The sequence below is a fragment of the Bactrocera latifrons genome, unplaced genomic scaffold (genome assembly GCF_001853355.1).
Source record: "Bactrocera latifrons isolate USDA-ARS-PBARC rearing strain unplaced genomic scaffold, ASM185335v1 scaffold_245, whole genome shotgun sequence".
NCBI classification, from domain to species: Eukaryota; Metazoa; Arthropoda; class Insecta; order Diptera; family Tephritidae; genus Bactrocera; species Bactrocera latifrons.
The window spans coordinates 366,904-382,278 of NW_017536019.1; the positions used below are offsets into that span (position 1 = coordinate 366,904).

The following is a 15,375-nucleotide window of genomic DNA, read 5'->3' on the forward strand; positions in this document are numbered from 1 at the left end:
AAAAAATCTGCTGATAGTGTGAAAATGGATAAAATCGGAGAAAATTTCCGCCCACTCCCCATATAACGGTACTGTTAAAATATACTATTATAAGCACAATAAATCCGTAACTAAATACACCGGAGGCATTAAGTTGTTACCACCGAAATGGTATAGAGACCTTTATAGAACCCTGTTTGAATATTGGATTGCACTTTTTTTGGTGAAATCCCATATCTCTGGACCCGATCAAAACGATTTCGACAAAACTTAGTACGTGACATTCTTTTTACATGGTCAAGACCCTGTGTACCGAATATTTAGACCCCGGTACATATAGTTGACTTTTGGTGGAAAATGTCGGCCAATGTATGATATATATAACTGAAAAAATAAAGGGATAACCCTTCTCTTATAATGGTATATATCTATGTCAAAAATGGGTTGAATCGGAAAACTTAGCKCCCACATACTTAATATAAAGATTTTCGAAATTCGGGCTGACAATATGTGAGTTATCCCAATGRAAATAAGAGAGCGTGTTATATTCATACATAAAAGTATATCTTTGTGCCTAAAATAGATAAATTTGAGCAAAASTTTGCCTAGTCCCTATATAACTGATATCAGAACTTTCGAACATCCGGCTGACCTTACTCTATATGATTGGTTTTAAACCTTAAAGTAKTTGCCTGGCTTTGATTCTTGTATGTTACAAGAGTATAAAATTTTCAGTTGCATCCGAACCTATCCTTTCCTTACTTGTTTAGTTGTCTTTATTTTGTTTATGTTTAGTCATAAGCTGTGTGCTCTTTGCCAAGAAACTGTTAGCGTCTGTTTTTTTTATGGACGTATTTGGACTATCAAATTGACATAGGTACTTATTATATTATTTATGATAGATTTGATCAGAAGTTTATGACTTCTTTGTTTAGATTTGTTTAGTTATAATTTCGACTTGCAAATGTTTTGATGAGCTCATCTGCCCTTTACTATCCAAGCTATGGAATATTTTGCTAGAGTTGTAATTTTGTACGAAAACTACTTCCATTAGTACTCTAAAAGTATTGAGATCGGAGTGATATCCTTCACTGCGTTTCGCCGCCTTTTGAATTATTTTATATAGTCGTTATCCAGGCGTGTGTGATCTCTATTTCTTTAAAGGTAAGGCCGACTAATGTTATTATATTACGAATTTATATATGGTAAACATTTACGGCTATATAAAATGAATTGGACCAAGTTTCTCGAGAGTTTGAACAAACTTATCCAAGGATTTGTTTTAAGATTTTGAAATAACAAACAGAGATMTAAGGAATGGTTGCAACTGTATGTGATGAGACTTTTTCTGCATAAAAATATTGCACTCCACGGAATTAGAGTGTTTGGGCTCTTTCAACGTGTAATTAAAACTCAATTTTTAGAGTCAACATACCGCAACCAATTACTTCGGTGTTAACATTTTTGAATACATGAGCAACTGCAGCCAACTTATCGAAAACTGCAACAAAAATCGCAAAATTTTTGTCTAGTTCGGCTTGGCTAGGTGCTGAAATCATTTGCAACATAGTTATCCTCCTGCGGCAGCTTTAAATTTATGTCCACAGAGTTGCAACCAAGAGAGAAATAGTTGCAGATAGCTTATTGGCCTTAWCTTGGGAATACTTCGGTACAACTATGGAATTTCAATGATTTCCGTGAATGCGCCTGAAAATTTCACAACATGTATTATGCAATGTGGCACGTGCCATGCCGCTGTTTCATAGTCAGCACGTTGCACAAATCAAGCGCTCGACGGCCTTCAATCAAAGTGAACTGACCATGCGGCCGCAAATAGAAGATGCTCAACGTCAGTCCATCGTTTAGCGTAAATTCCAATACATTATCGCATAAAGCCAATACATGCACAAAATAGTTGTTTAAGCCGTTTGTGCCTTGCAGGGCAGTTGTGGTCATTTAAAGTAGTAAGTGAAGCTTTCAGGAATAACTTTCGGTTAGGTTAGSTTAGATTAATCTGGTCTGCCAATAAGCCAAGCATGGATCAGTTTCGGTGCTTCGCAATACCAGCTGGAGTTCAGTTGCTGGGTCCAAGAGGAGTACTTATTCTTTAGGATGCCTACCTTGACGCGAGTTTTAACAGATTTTGCGGCCGATCCCTTCTCCAGTGGATCATACCAAGGGGACCCCAGATGCTTACAGCTTTAGAGTGACTAATTGCATTCTGTAAGAAAAAAAAGTATGGATCGTTTGAGTTGCAAACAAATTAAATAACTCTCTCGCTCTCTATTTTGCTCGCTGATCAGATATTTGTTCATATATTATTGCTAATCAGACTTCATCGACACAAGAGTGTTGCAATTCGTAACCACTTCTCGAAAACCTTCTTTGCTAAAATACCGTTACTCGCAAACCGGCAAAACGTTGGTCATTGCTCCGGTAGGGTCTATAAGTAGCGCCTCTAGTCTGTGCGAGTGAAAAGAAGTTGCTGTAACTTTCGCCGGCTGTCTGCGAAATTCGTACACTTGAATGTACGAGAATTTTGTTTATTTCGTTTTACATGTCGATTTAATTTAACTTTTTTAACACTTTTTTCAGAAAAAAAAAATTGGTATGAACAGAATGACAACTGGGCAACGCCAAAATATATACGACATTACTAAAGCTACCACAACCGAGTTGAGAGTATCGTGCTAAAACAACAGTAATAAAGCAGCAAGAACAGCAAACTTGGCAGACAAGCGCTGWGCGTGTGGAGCGACGGGCGCAGGGCGTTGTGAAAATGGTTGAAACGATGACAATTGCCAGTTGTTGCAAGTAGCGTAGAAACTGTCAAAAACTTGTCAAACCAGCACACACAAGTGGCAGCGCACAGAAGCTGCAAGGGAAGTGGGACGACAACAATACGAGCCGCACACAAGAAACACTAGAACAAGCTGCCGCGGTGAAGACAGCACAAACTAGTTTTTGTGTGAAGAAAAAAACATAAATAAAATTTACGTTGTTTTTGCACCAAAGTCCTTTTATTTGTCTTGGGCGACACGAAGAACAAGAGCAACTAATAAATCCAACAAAAGAAGTAGCACAAGCCTTACTCGAACCAAACAAAAAGCATAGTTAAGCGTCGAAACATTAAACCGGCAGTCAGCACCCAGAAAAGGAACAACAACCTGACCCGAAGCTACTTGACGGCGACGACTTGAAGGAGCGCACGAAAAGCACAGCAAAGCCATAAAAGAGCTTGAGTTTCGCAGAACACAGCAAAAGGTGTGACGAGGGCCGACAGTCGTTGATGTGACAACGCTGCTCATACGAATTTGCAGCGCCAAAAGTCGGGGACGGCTACGAGGCGACGAACGAAGGGCGCTCCTCGTGTACTTTTGATTGGAACTGCCACGTTAGTGTGCGTAAGAGAAATGTAATCATGCAGATAATGCGAGCATACCTTCAAACGGCAACAATAACCACTGCTTACTAATAGCTGYCACAATAAAAGCAACAACAACACTGAATAATCCCGAAGAGGGCACACACAAATCATAAGGACAATATTCACAAGGGAGCAAAGTGAGTGAAAGCACGCTTCCTTGCTGGCAAGATATTCAAATCAAAAGACGCAGCAGCTGCAACAACAACAACGGCACACACTAGCCGACGGCAGAAATAAATGAGCAAGATTGTTGGCGCACTGCGTGCAATATGTCCGTGAGGACATCGGAATTCTACGCCAAAGAAAAGCGCGCAGGGCAAAGCAAGACAACTGGAATGTAATATTGTACAGCTAACGGTGAACAATGTCTGTTTGATATCATAGCAACAGTAAAGCTTAGCACAATAACAAGCAACCAAAACCAAAAAGCAAGACAAACAAACAAAAATCAAAACAATTACCTCAGACGCAAAGGCAAAGCGTCAGTGGCAGATTGCAGCGCTACGTCAACGACAATATACGCAAGCAGCAGCAACAGCAATCGGTCYATACTGCCACCGGAGTGTGACAGCAGCGAATAATGCGCCAAGACAAGGCACTACAACACGCCAGCCGAACGGCAGCCACGAGCAGCACCCAAGACGAAACGCCAACGCCAGCAACAGCCACAGCAACAGCACAAGTGTCCGCCGCAATGCTGCAGCAACAACAGCGCGTGCACAAGGCCGCCACACAGCCAGCAGCAGCACCARCGGCTGCACCAGCATCAACACGGTCGGCGCGTGCAACAAAAGTCGAAACCGAAACCGAARACGAAAACATGCCCTGCGCGGAGCACCGTGTTGACATGAGATGTCCAAACAGTATTCCACATGCTGCGCAGCAACAACAACAAATGTCCAACACAGACATGGCCTTGAGYGCCGGTGCAGCATTGGGCGGCAGGAGCGGCAGCGCAGCGACGCACAAATCACACGGCCAGCAAACGGCAATGCCAAATGCAGTGCACGCAGCCACCGCCGCCGAACTGCCAACGACAGCAGCAACAACAAATTGCAAAACAGTGCACGCCAGTCGCCTGCCAGCAGTTGATAAGGACAACGATAACAAAAGCATGAACRCAAGCWACAGCAGCACATTGTTGAYACAAAAACAACAACAACAGCAGCAACAACAACAACGAACCGTGGCCACCACAAAGTCAACGCCACCAGCTGCAGAGAAGGCAGACAGCGCATTCCGCACATCAAATATTTTCGCAGCCGTCTGYCGCGGCTACAGCTGGACCAGCGCCAAGGATCGCACCAACAGCAAAGCGCTCTTCCATCTACTAAATATGATTTTTTTCATGCTGTGCCTCATTGCGTGCGCTTTGGCGATGTACAGCATTGTGCGGCATTCGCGCAACGAGCAGCGGTTGMGGCAAGTGTTGCAACTGGACGAACGAATAAGTGCACTGGAGCTGCGGCTGCAATTATGTGAGCAGCGCCAACAACCAWGGCAACAGCAACAGCAACAGCAACATTTCGATTTGGACACGAACCGGCCGTTAAATAATGAGCGTACCAGCCCGGAGCTGGACACCATCGTTGATTTGCATAATCAGCCAGGGGCGCCACCAAAGCAAATGTCTGTGGATGTGACACAAACGCTGCAGCGATTGTCGCGACAGGTGAGCGATTTGCATCGTTTGCGTCGTGATGTTTCGCATTTGCAAATGTCGCGTCGCCAACAGCAGCGCCGGCAGGCGAGTTTGGCGGCGGCGACCACCGCCGATGGACTACTGTTGCAGACACCGCAGCAAACGCATTCCGGCGAGTGTGGTTGTACGGCAGGTGAGTGACTTATAATCAACATACACACACACACCTAGAAACATATTTTTTAAGCCTTGTATTATAGATGAATTTTTGTTTTTAACACTTGTACGAAGGTATAAGGTTGCTGCAGATTCAACCTTTTCTCATCGTTTTTGCAAGTATTTTTGTTCAATGWTTACTCACTTATTTATAATATTCTACAAGATTTCTTCTTTATTGGCGAGGAMACTCTTACGCGRTTATAGCCGAGTTTACAACAGCGCGCTAATCGTTCTTCTTTTCCRCTGTTTGGCGCCAATTGGAGGTTCCAAGTGTAGGCAGGTTCTTCTCCATCTGGTCTTTCCAAAGGAATGTCCTTCTCTACTTCTCCCGGCAGGTACTGTGTTGMATACTCTCGGGGCCGGGGTGTCTTCTTTCATTGGGACGACATGACCTAGAGTAGCGTAGCTTCTGTTTAATATGCTAAACTGTGACAATGACGTTGTATATCTCATACAGCTCTTAGGTCCATCGAATGCGATATTCACCGAGGCACATAGAAATTTTTTCTCGAAAACTCGTACCGCCGACTCATCAGACGTTGTCATCGAAGAGTGACTTATAGAGTTTGGTCTTTGTTCGTCGAGAGACGTCTTTACTGGTCAATTGCTTACTCAGTCCGAAATAGCACCTGTTGGCAAGAGTTATTCTGCGTTGTATTACGAGACTGGCATTGTTGTTGGAGTTGCTACTGGTTCCAAGATAGACGAAATTATCGACGACTTTCAAGTTATGACTGTTAACAGTGACGTTGGAGCCAAGCGAGGGCGACGACTGTTTCTTTGGTGGCAGGAGATATTTCGTCTTGCCCTCGTTTACTACCACACCCATTAGCTTCGCTTCCTTATCCAGTCTGGAGAAAGCGAAAAAAACGGGAGGATGTTTAGGCCGATGATATCAATATCTTCGGCGTACACCCGCACCTGCACACTGTTCGAATAAGCCCTGCGACTCGAATTATTTCTCCAGCAGTAAATGGAAGATATGCGCCTTGTCTGAAACCTTTTTTGGTATCGAACGGCTCGGAGAAGTTACTTTCTTCACTTGCGTGCACTTTTATACACGACTCCATCCTCCGAATTAAACATTTTAGAAGATTCCAGGTTAATACGGACGATGTGTCGATTTCCTTGGTATTTAGATCCGATAAAAGGTGAAGTTTTGAAAGCGCAGGGAAAAGGTAAAAAATTTACCGTTTAGAGATGATGGTCAGCTCAAATGGTTCAAACTGAAACGAACCGAACCGAATGTACGTATTGYTTTAAAGAAAATCTAATTTCTAATGACATCAGATACATTTAGTATTTAATTTCAAAGTCGCTCCCAGATCCGACACTTTCAAATTTGCCTCTACGATAAGTCCAATATGTTCTTTGGTATCCTTAGAGTGCCAGTTATCAGTGGAGCGCGATCTCGGCCAAATCCATTTTACTGTCGTAAAAAATCATTTTGTGGACCTTTTGATGGGTTCTGAAGTTGGTACGGTCTACAGGTAATTAGAAAAATGATCATAGCTAGTTACAACGCTTGATGCAGGGCTGAAATAATACTTATCATACCACTTCTTGGTAACAGCAGAATATTTTTTTTTTCATTAATTAATAACTGAACATCCTCTATCTCTCAAAGTTATATTAATTATATTTCTCAACATTTGCCCTACAGCTTTGTAATTCATGCACGTGTATTTTTGAGYTTAGGTCTAACTAGAAAAAATGCTAATTGTTCAACCTGCCTGCTGGTCCTGAAACATGAAAATAGCTATTAAGTGGATTCCAAAGGTAATTTTGCAGAATATTATTAATTTAAATTCTAACAATCCAGTACTGTGTGTGTGGGGCTGTAACACACTCACTATCCTATTCCCATTAACTGAGGAAATCAGTTTAAAATCAATGTGATAATTTCTCTGACAACATTACGCCTGCCGCTGCAACGCAGAGCTAATCGTATCGAAATACCAATTGAATTAATGCGCAGTTACTGCCGAACTTACGCACACACCATACCCCGAACACATACTGACCAAGTCCACTAATATTATATACACAGCCACAAATGGGAATTTAGCTCGCGCAATATTTATCTACATGCATGTGGCATATGCACCTATGCTCGGTAATTACAGAGGAATGTTTAGGAAGCTAACCAAATTAACGAACCCTCCGGATCTGTTGGACCAGTAATGTGTGGTAATTATTTACGTGCAAATAGCAAAATCAGCTTAGGTCTCCTAATGCGTACAAGTTATCTGCTCACTGATATACATATGTATATGTATACARGTGTYTCCYTTAACTCTTSTGCTCTTAGTCACTGAATATATTTGTATAAAGCCGCTCTCCTAAGAACTTAATGCAACCAAAAAATTAATTTAGCTTAATAAATATATTGTGAAGCAAAGGGCATACAAATACATACTGACTTACTTAGAAGCTCATACAGAAGTTTCTTCCCATTGCAAAGTTTCGGGGAAATTAAAAGTACGGCTGGTTTTTTTTAACTTAGATGTTAAGACTGAGGCTGAAAATTGATAACTCTACGTCCATGCCGTAATAGTTGTTAGCAATGACAGTCCCGTCTGGGTTTTCAGGTAGGAAAAAAAGCTTTGATGCAATAATACGAGTACACTCTGTCTAATAATTCTGTGTCCGCGAACAATTTTCTTCCCATGTTCAAGACCCCATYAGCGGAGAGCTGTATTCCATATGAGTATTTGTACAAACCTTGCTAATTATTTTCGGGTGACTCGTATCTAAAGCTGTTCCTAACCATCCAAATGTGCGTACCTCGACTTACGAGCATAAATGTGAGAGTGTTTGCATTGCTTGCAGGGAAGCATTTGCACATTTTACTAAATTTGTTGGTTTTACGTCGTACTTCGGCTGCTGTTAATGCTCTTGACCGCAGCGTCTGCGAGCCACAATTAGCAGTTTAGCCCCACAGTTRCATATACATATACACACATAATAACACCCACGTAAGTACCTATATAAGCTTCGCGCTGCAGTTCGTTCCGTCACATCCTCACTTTCTCGACCTTTGTACGAGAGTTTGCGAACCCGCCAACTTGCACAAAGTATCAGTCGTTTATTCACTTCTCTCATGTCTTGCGGCCAAAGTTTGTTGTTTTATTTTCTTCTCTCCCTACCCTCCTCAGCCAAGTCTTGCTATTGTTCTTATAAATACAGACTCGTAATTTCTTTCTTGTTGATGCCTTATCCACCTCCGGCTGTCGTTTATTCCATTTCGTCCAGCACTTCGGTCCGGCGCCTGAAGGGGCAGGGTCGCTGCTTCTTTGTGGCTCCCATTTTTGCTGTTGATATTTAATTACTTGAGAGGGTGGCAAATTTATGGTAGTTTAGAGATTTCATTAATTGGAAAAGCGTTGCCAAAGAAGTTGGGAGAGTGCGTGTGTGTGTATCTATCACATATTAGGTGACTCGCCGGTGCTGTGTAAATGAAATTGGCCACAGCCAGTGTTGAATATAAATATATATTGTAGTATGTGGATATGTATGCATGACTCACTGTGCACTTCCGTGTTGGATTTGGAATAGCTCTCTTCGACTTGACGTGCCTATTTAGCTTACTAAAGTTAATGGTGCGATAAATTTGGTTAAGGCTAACTTTTTTCGTACACAATGTAAATATGTATGCATTTGTTCTCATATTTATGCAGCAATGTGAAAACAATTTATTTATTTTAATATTAGCAAATTGTTTTGTACATTGCCGGTGCATAAACACGCTTCAGTAATTTGATGAGAGTATTTAGTTGATCTGAGTGCTTAGGGTTTTCAAAATCATTCTTTTTATCGAAAATAATGTCATTGTAGAGGAATATAATTAGTAATTGTAAGAATTTTTATATATTTAATAAGATGTTGTATCACTTGAGAAGGACGAGCRACTTCAGCTTCAGCTTCTTGCACAAGCTGTATTTTGTACGCTTTGATCGCCATGTTAGTCSCAGTTACTGCGGACGGTGCCGAATTGACTCTCCATGGCAGATATAATGTCTTTACTGCATGCTGGTCGTGGTCTATGTAGTTGGTCGAATATTATGTAATAATGAATGCTGGGCCTTAAGATTGGTGATGGAGTTGCAAATAGTACGTTTAGTAGCCCGTTTATGTTGATCATAAGAAAAGCGAAGCGCGTGAAACTCATTCTTTACAGAATAAAATTGAACGATTTGTAAACGTTGTTCAAGCATAGGTCGATATGAGGAAATGCCTATAGCAAGGACCAGAGATTGTGCTTCGCTTTATGTAATGTATATTAGGGAATTTAAATTCAAATCGGTATGCAAATATTTTAAGTTAGGAATTCGAAAAACGATTTTATATTTGCACACACCTATTTTAAAAATGCCAAATATGCACATATCTAACACAGGTAGTCTTTTCTCGCTGTATTTTGCGTCCAATCCCCACAAAATACACTTATATTTATGTATGTCTGTATACATGTACATATGAATTTCCCGTTTTGCCTTTTTCTTTCTTTTCACTTTTGTCCTGTGGTCTGTGACCTCAAACTCTGCAAACTGCCATTACCTGCAAAACATGTTCACTTTTTCGCCTCACGCGTTCAGCCCACGCCTCATATTGCCTATCTCACTTCATCGCCGGCGCCCCTCACTTGGACACATCTAATRTATACATTTATTGGTGTTTAGCGTGTTTAGAGCTCGTGCCACTTGGGAAAAGTATTTATGTAGTTCTGCGTCGATAAAGTTTGATTATTCAGGGATTACTGTCGGATTGGTCGCACCGGTCGCTCATACACAAACATTTCAAAATCGTTAGAACGAACTGCCACAACCACATTGTTCCTTTGCTATTGTTGTTGTTGCCACTGCTGTTATCCGTTTTGCATAAATTCGCACAGACGCTTGAGGAGCCGAAGAGAGAGAGAGAGAAAAAATTCAGTCAAAATTTATTTCGGACTTGCGACGCCTGCGACGCTGACGGTGGCGAGCTTAGAAGGGCGCCGGGTATTAACACAATTTGTGTTGACATTCACACAATTAAGTCGCCTGCAATAAAAGTAAGTCTTGGCTTATAGTGATTGCGGCGCTCGGCGAGACGGCTGGACCTGGCCATTTATGAGCACGTTTCATGCACTCGCTACGCAAACACACTCACACAGACRCACACACATACATTGACAAAGTGGTGGGTGTGTTTATGTTTGCACAAAAGTTTATCCAAGGATTAAAGTGGCGACAACATTTGTTGCACAGTCGGTCACTCAGCAAACAGCGCAGACAAGCCGCAAACTAGCGACAAAGAAACTATTAGAAGAACAAAGAGACAAGTTCAACAACTGGWCGTTAATCCTTTGTGGAGCAGCTTGTGTGCATAGGGAAATGTGCAAACGTGGGGTTTCACCAGAAAAACTTTGTAGCGCTTTCCGCACATATTTCATATGCATTTGTGATTCACTCTTCGAGGGTCATTAAATTAAGTGTTGACATGAAGTGATGAACATCAACGCCATGCACACATATTTCTACTAACATATGTCGCAAATAACTGTAAATACGAGCGACTCGCATGTGAGCAAACAGTTTAAGCAGAGCAGTGGAGTGAAACAGGAGGAGAAAAGGCAAACTTYTCCAGGGAGTATTTTTTTGATTCGTTTTTGATAAAACTTATGGAAATTTTASCACTCAAACTTTTTTGGACCCAATTCTTACTAAATTATGAAGCAATTTTTGTAAGTGCTTTGCGCTTATCTCCTGCTGTTTGCTCTAAAACTCTGACACATAAGCTCACAAATGGTCCAAAAGTGACTATGGGAAATGTGTACCATATGCACTTGGAGATATATTAGATTGCATTCAATCTAGACATAATTATGTCCCAAGTGGAAGAAACTGATACTTTAGATGTCTTAAATAAGATTCTTCTTTATTGGTCTGGACACCGCTTACGCGCTTATAGCCAAGTTTACGACAGCGCGCCAGTCGTTCCTCCTTTTCGCAGTTTGGCGCCAATTGGAGATTCTAAGCGCAGACATTTCCTTGTCCACCTGGTTTTTCCAAMGAAGTGGACCTCTTCCTCTGCTTCCTCGACGGGTACCATGTCAAATACTTTTAGAGCTGGAGTGTTTTCATCCATACGGACGGTATAACCTAGACAGCGTAGTCGCTTTCTCTTAATTCGCTGAACTATGTCAATGTCGTCGTATATATCTTGCAGCTCGTCGTTCCATCGAATGCGGTACTCGCCGTTAACAATGCGAAAAGAACCATAAATCTTCCGCAGCTCAAAAAACTAATGGAATTATTTACATTATTTTCTGTAGCCCATTAAACAACTTGCTAGAGAGAACATAAATAAGGMTGTTTCGTCAGATTAGCAACGATTCGATACTCCGTTTTCCTCTTGCGTTTTGTCATTTGATCTATCGACCTTCCGCGAGCTCGGAAGCGTTGGTCAAAACTTGTGCTGCTGGTAGATTCTTCTGCATCGAATTCGTAGCAAATTTATTTCGCCGCCATGGAAGGCTTTCTAACTGGACACTGTTCAAAAGGCTCACATGCGATAAGGATACTAAGGTTGTCGGACACAAATTGCCAAACTATAATGAAAGAAGTCGAGGTGAAATCAACTAGAGACTTCCTTCTCAACTGTTCAGCTTTTARAAGATTGTGGTTGAAAAATCTCTGTAGAAACACAATCTCACCGGCGAACCTAGACTGATGATCGATTTCTCAAGGACCACTGACTTCCACCAAATGACAATTCTACCATCACCAGTTCCATTAAGCCCTTTTCAAAACAGATGCCAACCAACAATCAACATTGCAGTGATTCCAGTGGTACCTCAATTTGTGCTCATAGCAAGTACATTTTCACACATTACATGTATGTATGTGTGTGTGCGTACCTGGCTATTTCGTCATTATTGACTTCAAAGGCCAAAATAGCAATCTTTCAAACTTGCCATTTGTGTTCTTATTTCCTAAGTTAGTTTGGTCGGATTGTAAAACAAAAGCAAGGTGACCTCAGTAATTTTAGCCACAAGAGGAATGTTTTCGAATGCAAATTTAAGTGAGAATTCAGAATCCTGGAAATMATTCGACACTGCACACACGCACAACAGACTTTTAACCGGCTGAACTACTGCTGAGTGACACACATGGAAACATGCATTGATAGTCACACACAGACAAGTCTTTACTCGACAGCTCTCTTTCAGCATTRGCAGAGTGGTTCTAAGCTGAGATGAGCCGCACACTGAGAGCACTTGCTGGCGCGCTGCATTCACTGCGCCCAGCCAAAGTAGATTTTCGATTTAGGATTTCGGCYTTSCTTCCAGCAGCAGCGGTGGCGATGATAAATGAAGCACCTGACTGCAACTGTCGTGGGCAAACAAGCGCCCATTTCCCGCTCTTCTGCACGGCAGCAACACAACTGGTCGAAGACCTCAACTCGCCGTCCATAGTTCAGCAGACATATTCCACTTTTTCGCCAATACACTCATATCGAGGTGGCAGCTTCGCTTTTAGTTGCTTTCGCCGGCTTTGTCCATTTGCTGTGCTGTTGCTGGCTTTGTACTGTGATAATTTGCACCCGTCAGCTATTTAGGACACACCGAAACACTCATCCGCACCACACGCATCCACAATCACGTGTTCGAATAAGTGAAGGGGGGCTTGGCAAGCATSCACCACGTGAGGACTGCGCAAATAGACGCGTGCTACTCATGAGGACATTGGAGTGCATCAAACCGTCAATACAATCGGTAAATGTACTTGAACCCTTGTCTATGCTGTGCGAGATGTAGTGGATGCCTGCTTTGTTGTTGTTATTACTGAGCACCTAACTGTTGCCGGGAACAATAGCGCATTGTACATTGTGCGATGCTGTAAAAAATATGCTGGCGCCCCGGGTCAACTTGTCCAGCCTCAATTGTTCAACCGACCGTTGGCGACAGTTGAGCAGGYAAAGCTATGCGAAGCCGTCTAGAGCTAACCGAATTTGTCGCAGCCGAGAAGTAAGGTCATGTGGACAATAGCTCTCTCACCCCGCAACGCTCCAACGGTATCTCATCGATTTGTGTTGAAGTGAAATTTCACATATTTTTTATCACTCACACGAACACACATACAAACGTGGGCATTTRCTTGGCAAATAGACTATAAATCGGCATATGCCAGTAGCGGCGGCGATTGCCCGTGACCACATTGACATGTCATTGAACAGAATTACGAATTTGCATTTGAATTTGCATTCGAGCAGTCAATCGATGACAGCGGAGCGAAGGTATGGGAAGGGAGGGACAGGAGGGAGGTTTGATATTGGCTGACTGGGTGAGGGACTACTCGATCTTTTCACATTCGTAGACACTCGCAGACAAATTCTGTTGACCAAACGGCCGAGCTGTAGTTTACTACAAACAGTTATCGGCAGAAGAGAAGCAGAGAGAGTTTGGAGTATGACGCCATTATATATGAATGCAGGAATTTAATATGTACATTGTAGGCAATCATAGACAGTTTTAGKCATTCGTGCGGGCCTCTGGCGAGCGTTTGCCTATTGGACTTCAGAGTGCAGTTGCACTGTCACCAGCAGTGGTTCGATTTAAATGTGATTTATTATAAATGACTTTCACCTCAAGGCTGGTTTGCGGCCGCCTGACATCTACACATGTACGTTACAAACTCAACTTGACAGAGATTTATGTAGTGCAATTAGTTGTAGTTGTGTTATCGGAACTATTGTTGTCTCMTATTTGATTATTATTTAAAACTAAAGAAGCAAATAACCTTAAAGGCAGCAGGAATTGTCGGTAACGACGTTAGATGCCAAGGCTAATTGGAGCTCTTAATTTGATTTTGTGACTCGATTGGCATTGTGATGGATCAGATTTCCTGAAAACTACTSTTAGCAGGGTTAAACGTTTGCGTGTGGAAAGCATGGAAATGAAGTTGTGTTTCAAGCATTTAATTGAGAGATAAAACATCTTGAGCCTTGTTGGAAAAATGTTCCGATTGCGCACACATTCTACAGTGTGTACAGTTGTATACATTCCATAGACCTGTTATGAGCCTTAGCTGGAATTGTATTCAGTGAACTCGTGGCGGGTTTCCCGAATCGGAATTTTGAGTTTTGAAAATAGAAAAAAGCGCAGGAAGACAAATCTGGCGAATTCAATTACACTCGTTTCGTCTTTAGCCAAAAAGTCCATCACAACCATGCCAGCACTTGACAGGGCTTTATGGTACTAAATTCAAAAGTTTCTGGCCCACAAATCCGGTCGTTTACTACGAATTGCTTTGCGTAGAAGTTTAGAGACCGGCAAATAATATTTCTTTGACCGTTTGACCCAGTGCAACGAGTTTATATTGAACCACATTACGGAAATCAAAAAAAGAGTTAACAGCACCTTGATTTTGGAGCGATTTTGGTGTGGCTTTTCGGTTTTGTCTCATTTTTGAATCGCTATTCGCTAGCTTGTTGAACAGTTGYAACGATCAATTCATAAACGTTTTATTCAGTAGTTGAAGTGTAATGAATATTGCATCCTCAGCCACGTTATTTTTTCATAGTCGAAGGAAGCTTCGAAAGTCGGAAACGTAACCTACTCCCATCTCATGTCTCTCCCATTGGACGCCTGGACAAGGTATTACATCATGGGAGAGAAAAAGACATTCAAGTATCCTCCATTGTATGGACTGACTGACCCACATTGTTGTAAATGTCTCAGGCTTGTCGTAATTAGAGTTGTCGCTTCACTGGCAGCTTTCCATTTTACAGAGTACTCGCACACAAGTACAGTCAAATTTTCCACCATGAGTATACCTCCTAGTGTGGTTTCCAGCTTTTCTCTTATACTTGAAAGCAGCGGGCAATGATAGAACACGTTTTTAGAATCTTCTATATAGTCTGTACACGTCSGATAMTATGTACTAAATATGAACTAAAGCCGTGACGATAGATTGTATAGGTAGCTTCTAAAATACCCATGGCCACTGAGTATCTATCCACGAATGTATGTCCGCAATCATTCTGTTGGTCCACCGTCCTTTGGAAAGTTTGTCACTGTTGGTGCCACATTCTATTGCTTTTAAGCCTCTCCACTTTATCAAGT

General features: G+C 41.9%; 1 protein-coding gene across 1 annotated transcript in view; it reads left to right on the plus strand.

The window, feature by feature from the left end:
• The window catches only part of LOC108969227 (centrosomal and chromosomal factor-like), a gene marked incomplete at its 3' end in the record, with an annotated part of 26,806 nt that extends 21,565 nt beyond the window's left edge, over nt 1-5,241 (plus strand). Inside the window, exon 2 of the mRNA XM_018933817.1 lies at nt 2,575-5,241. Within this exon, the coding sequence (XP_018789362.1) occupies nt 3,987-5,241 (1,255 nt within the window). The remainder of the gene's footprint in view (nt 1-2,574) is intronic.
• Between the last annotated feature and the right edge of the window lie 10,134 nt (nt 5,242-15,375).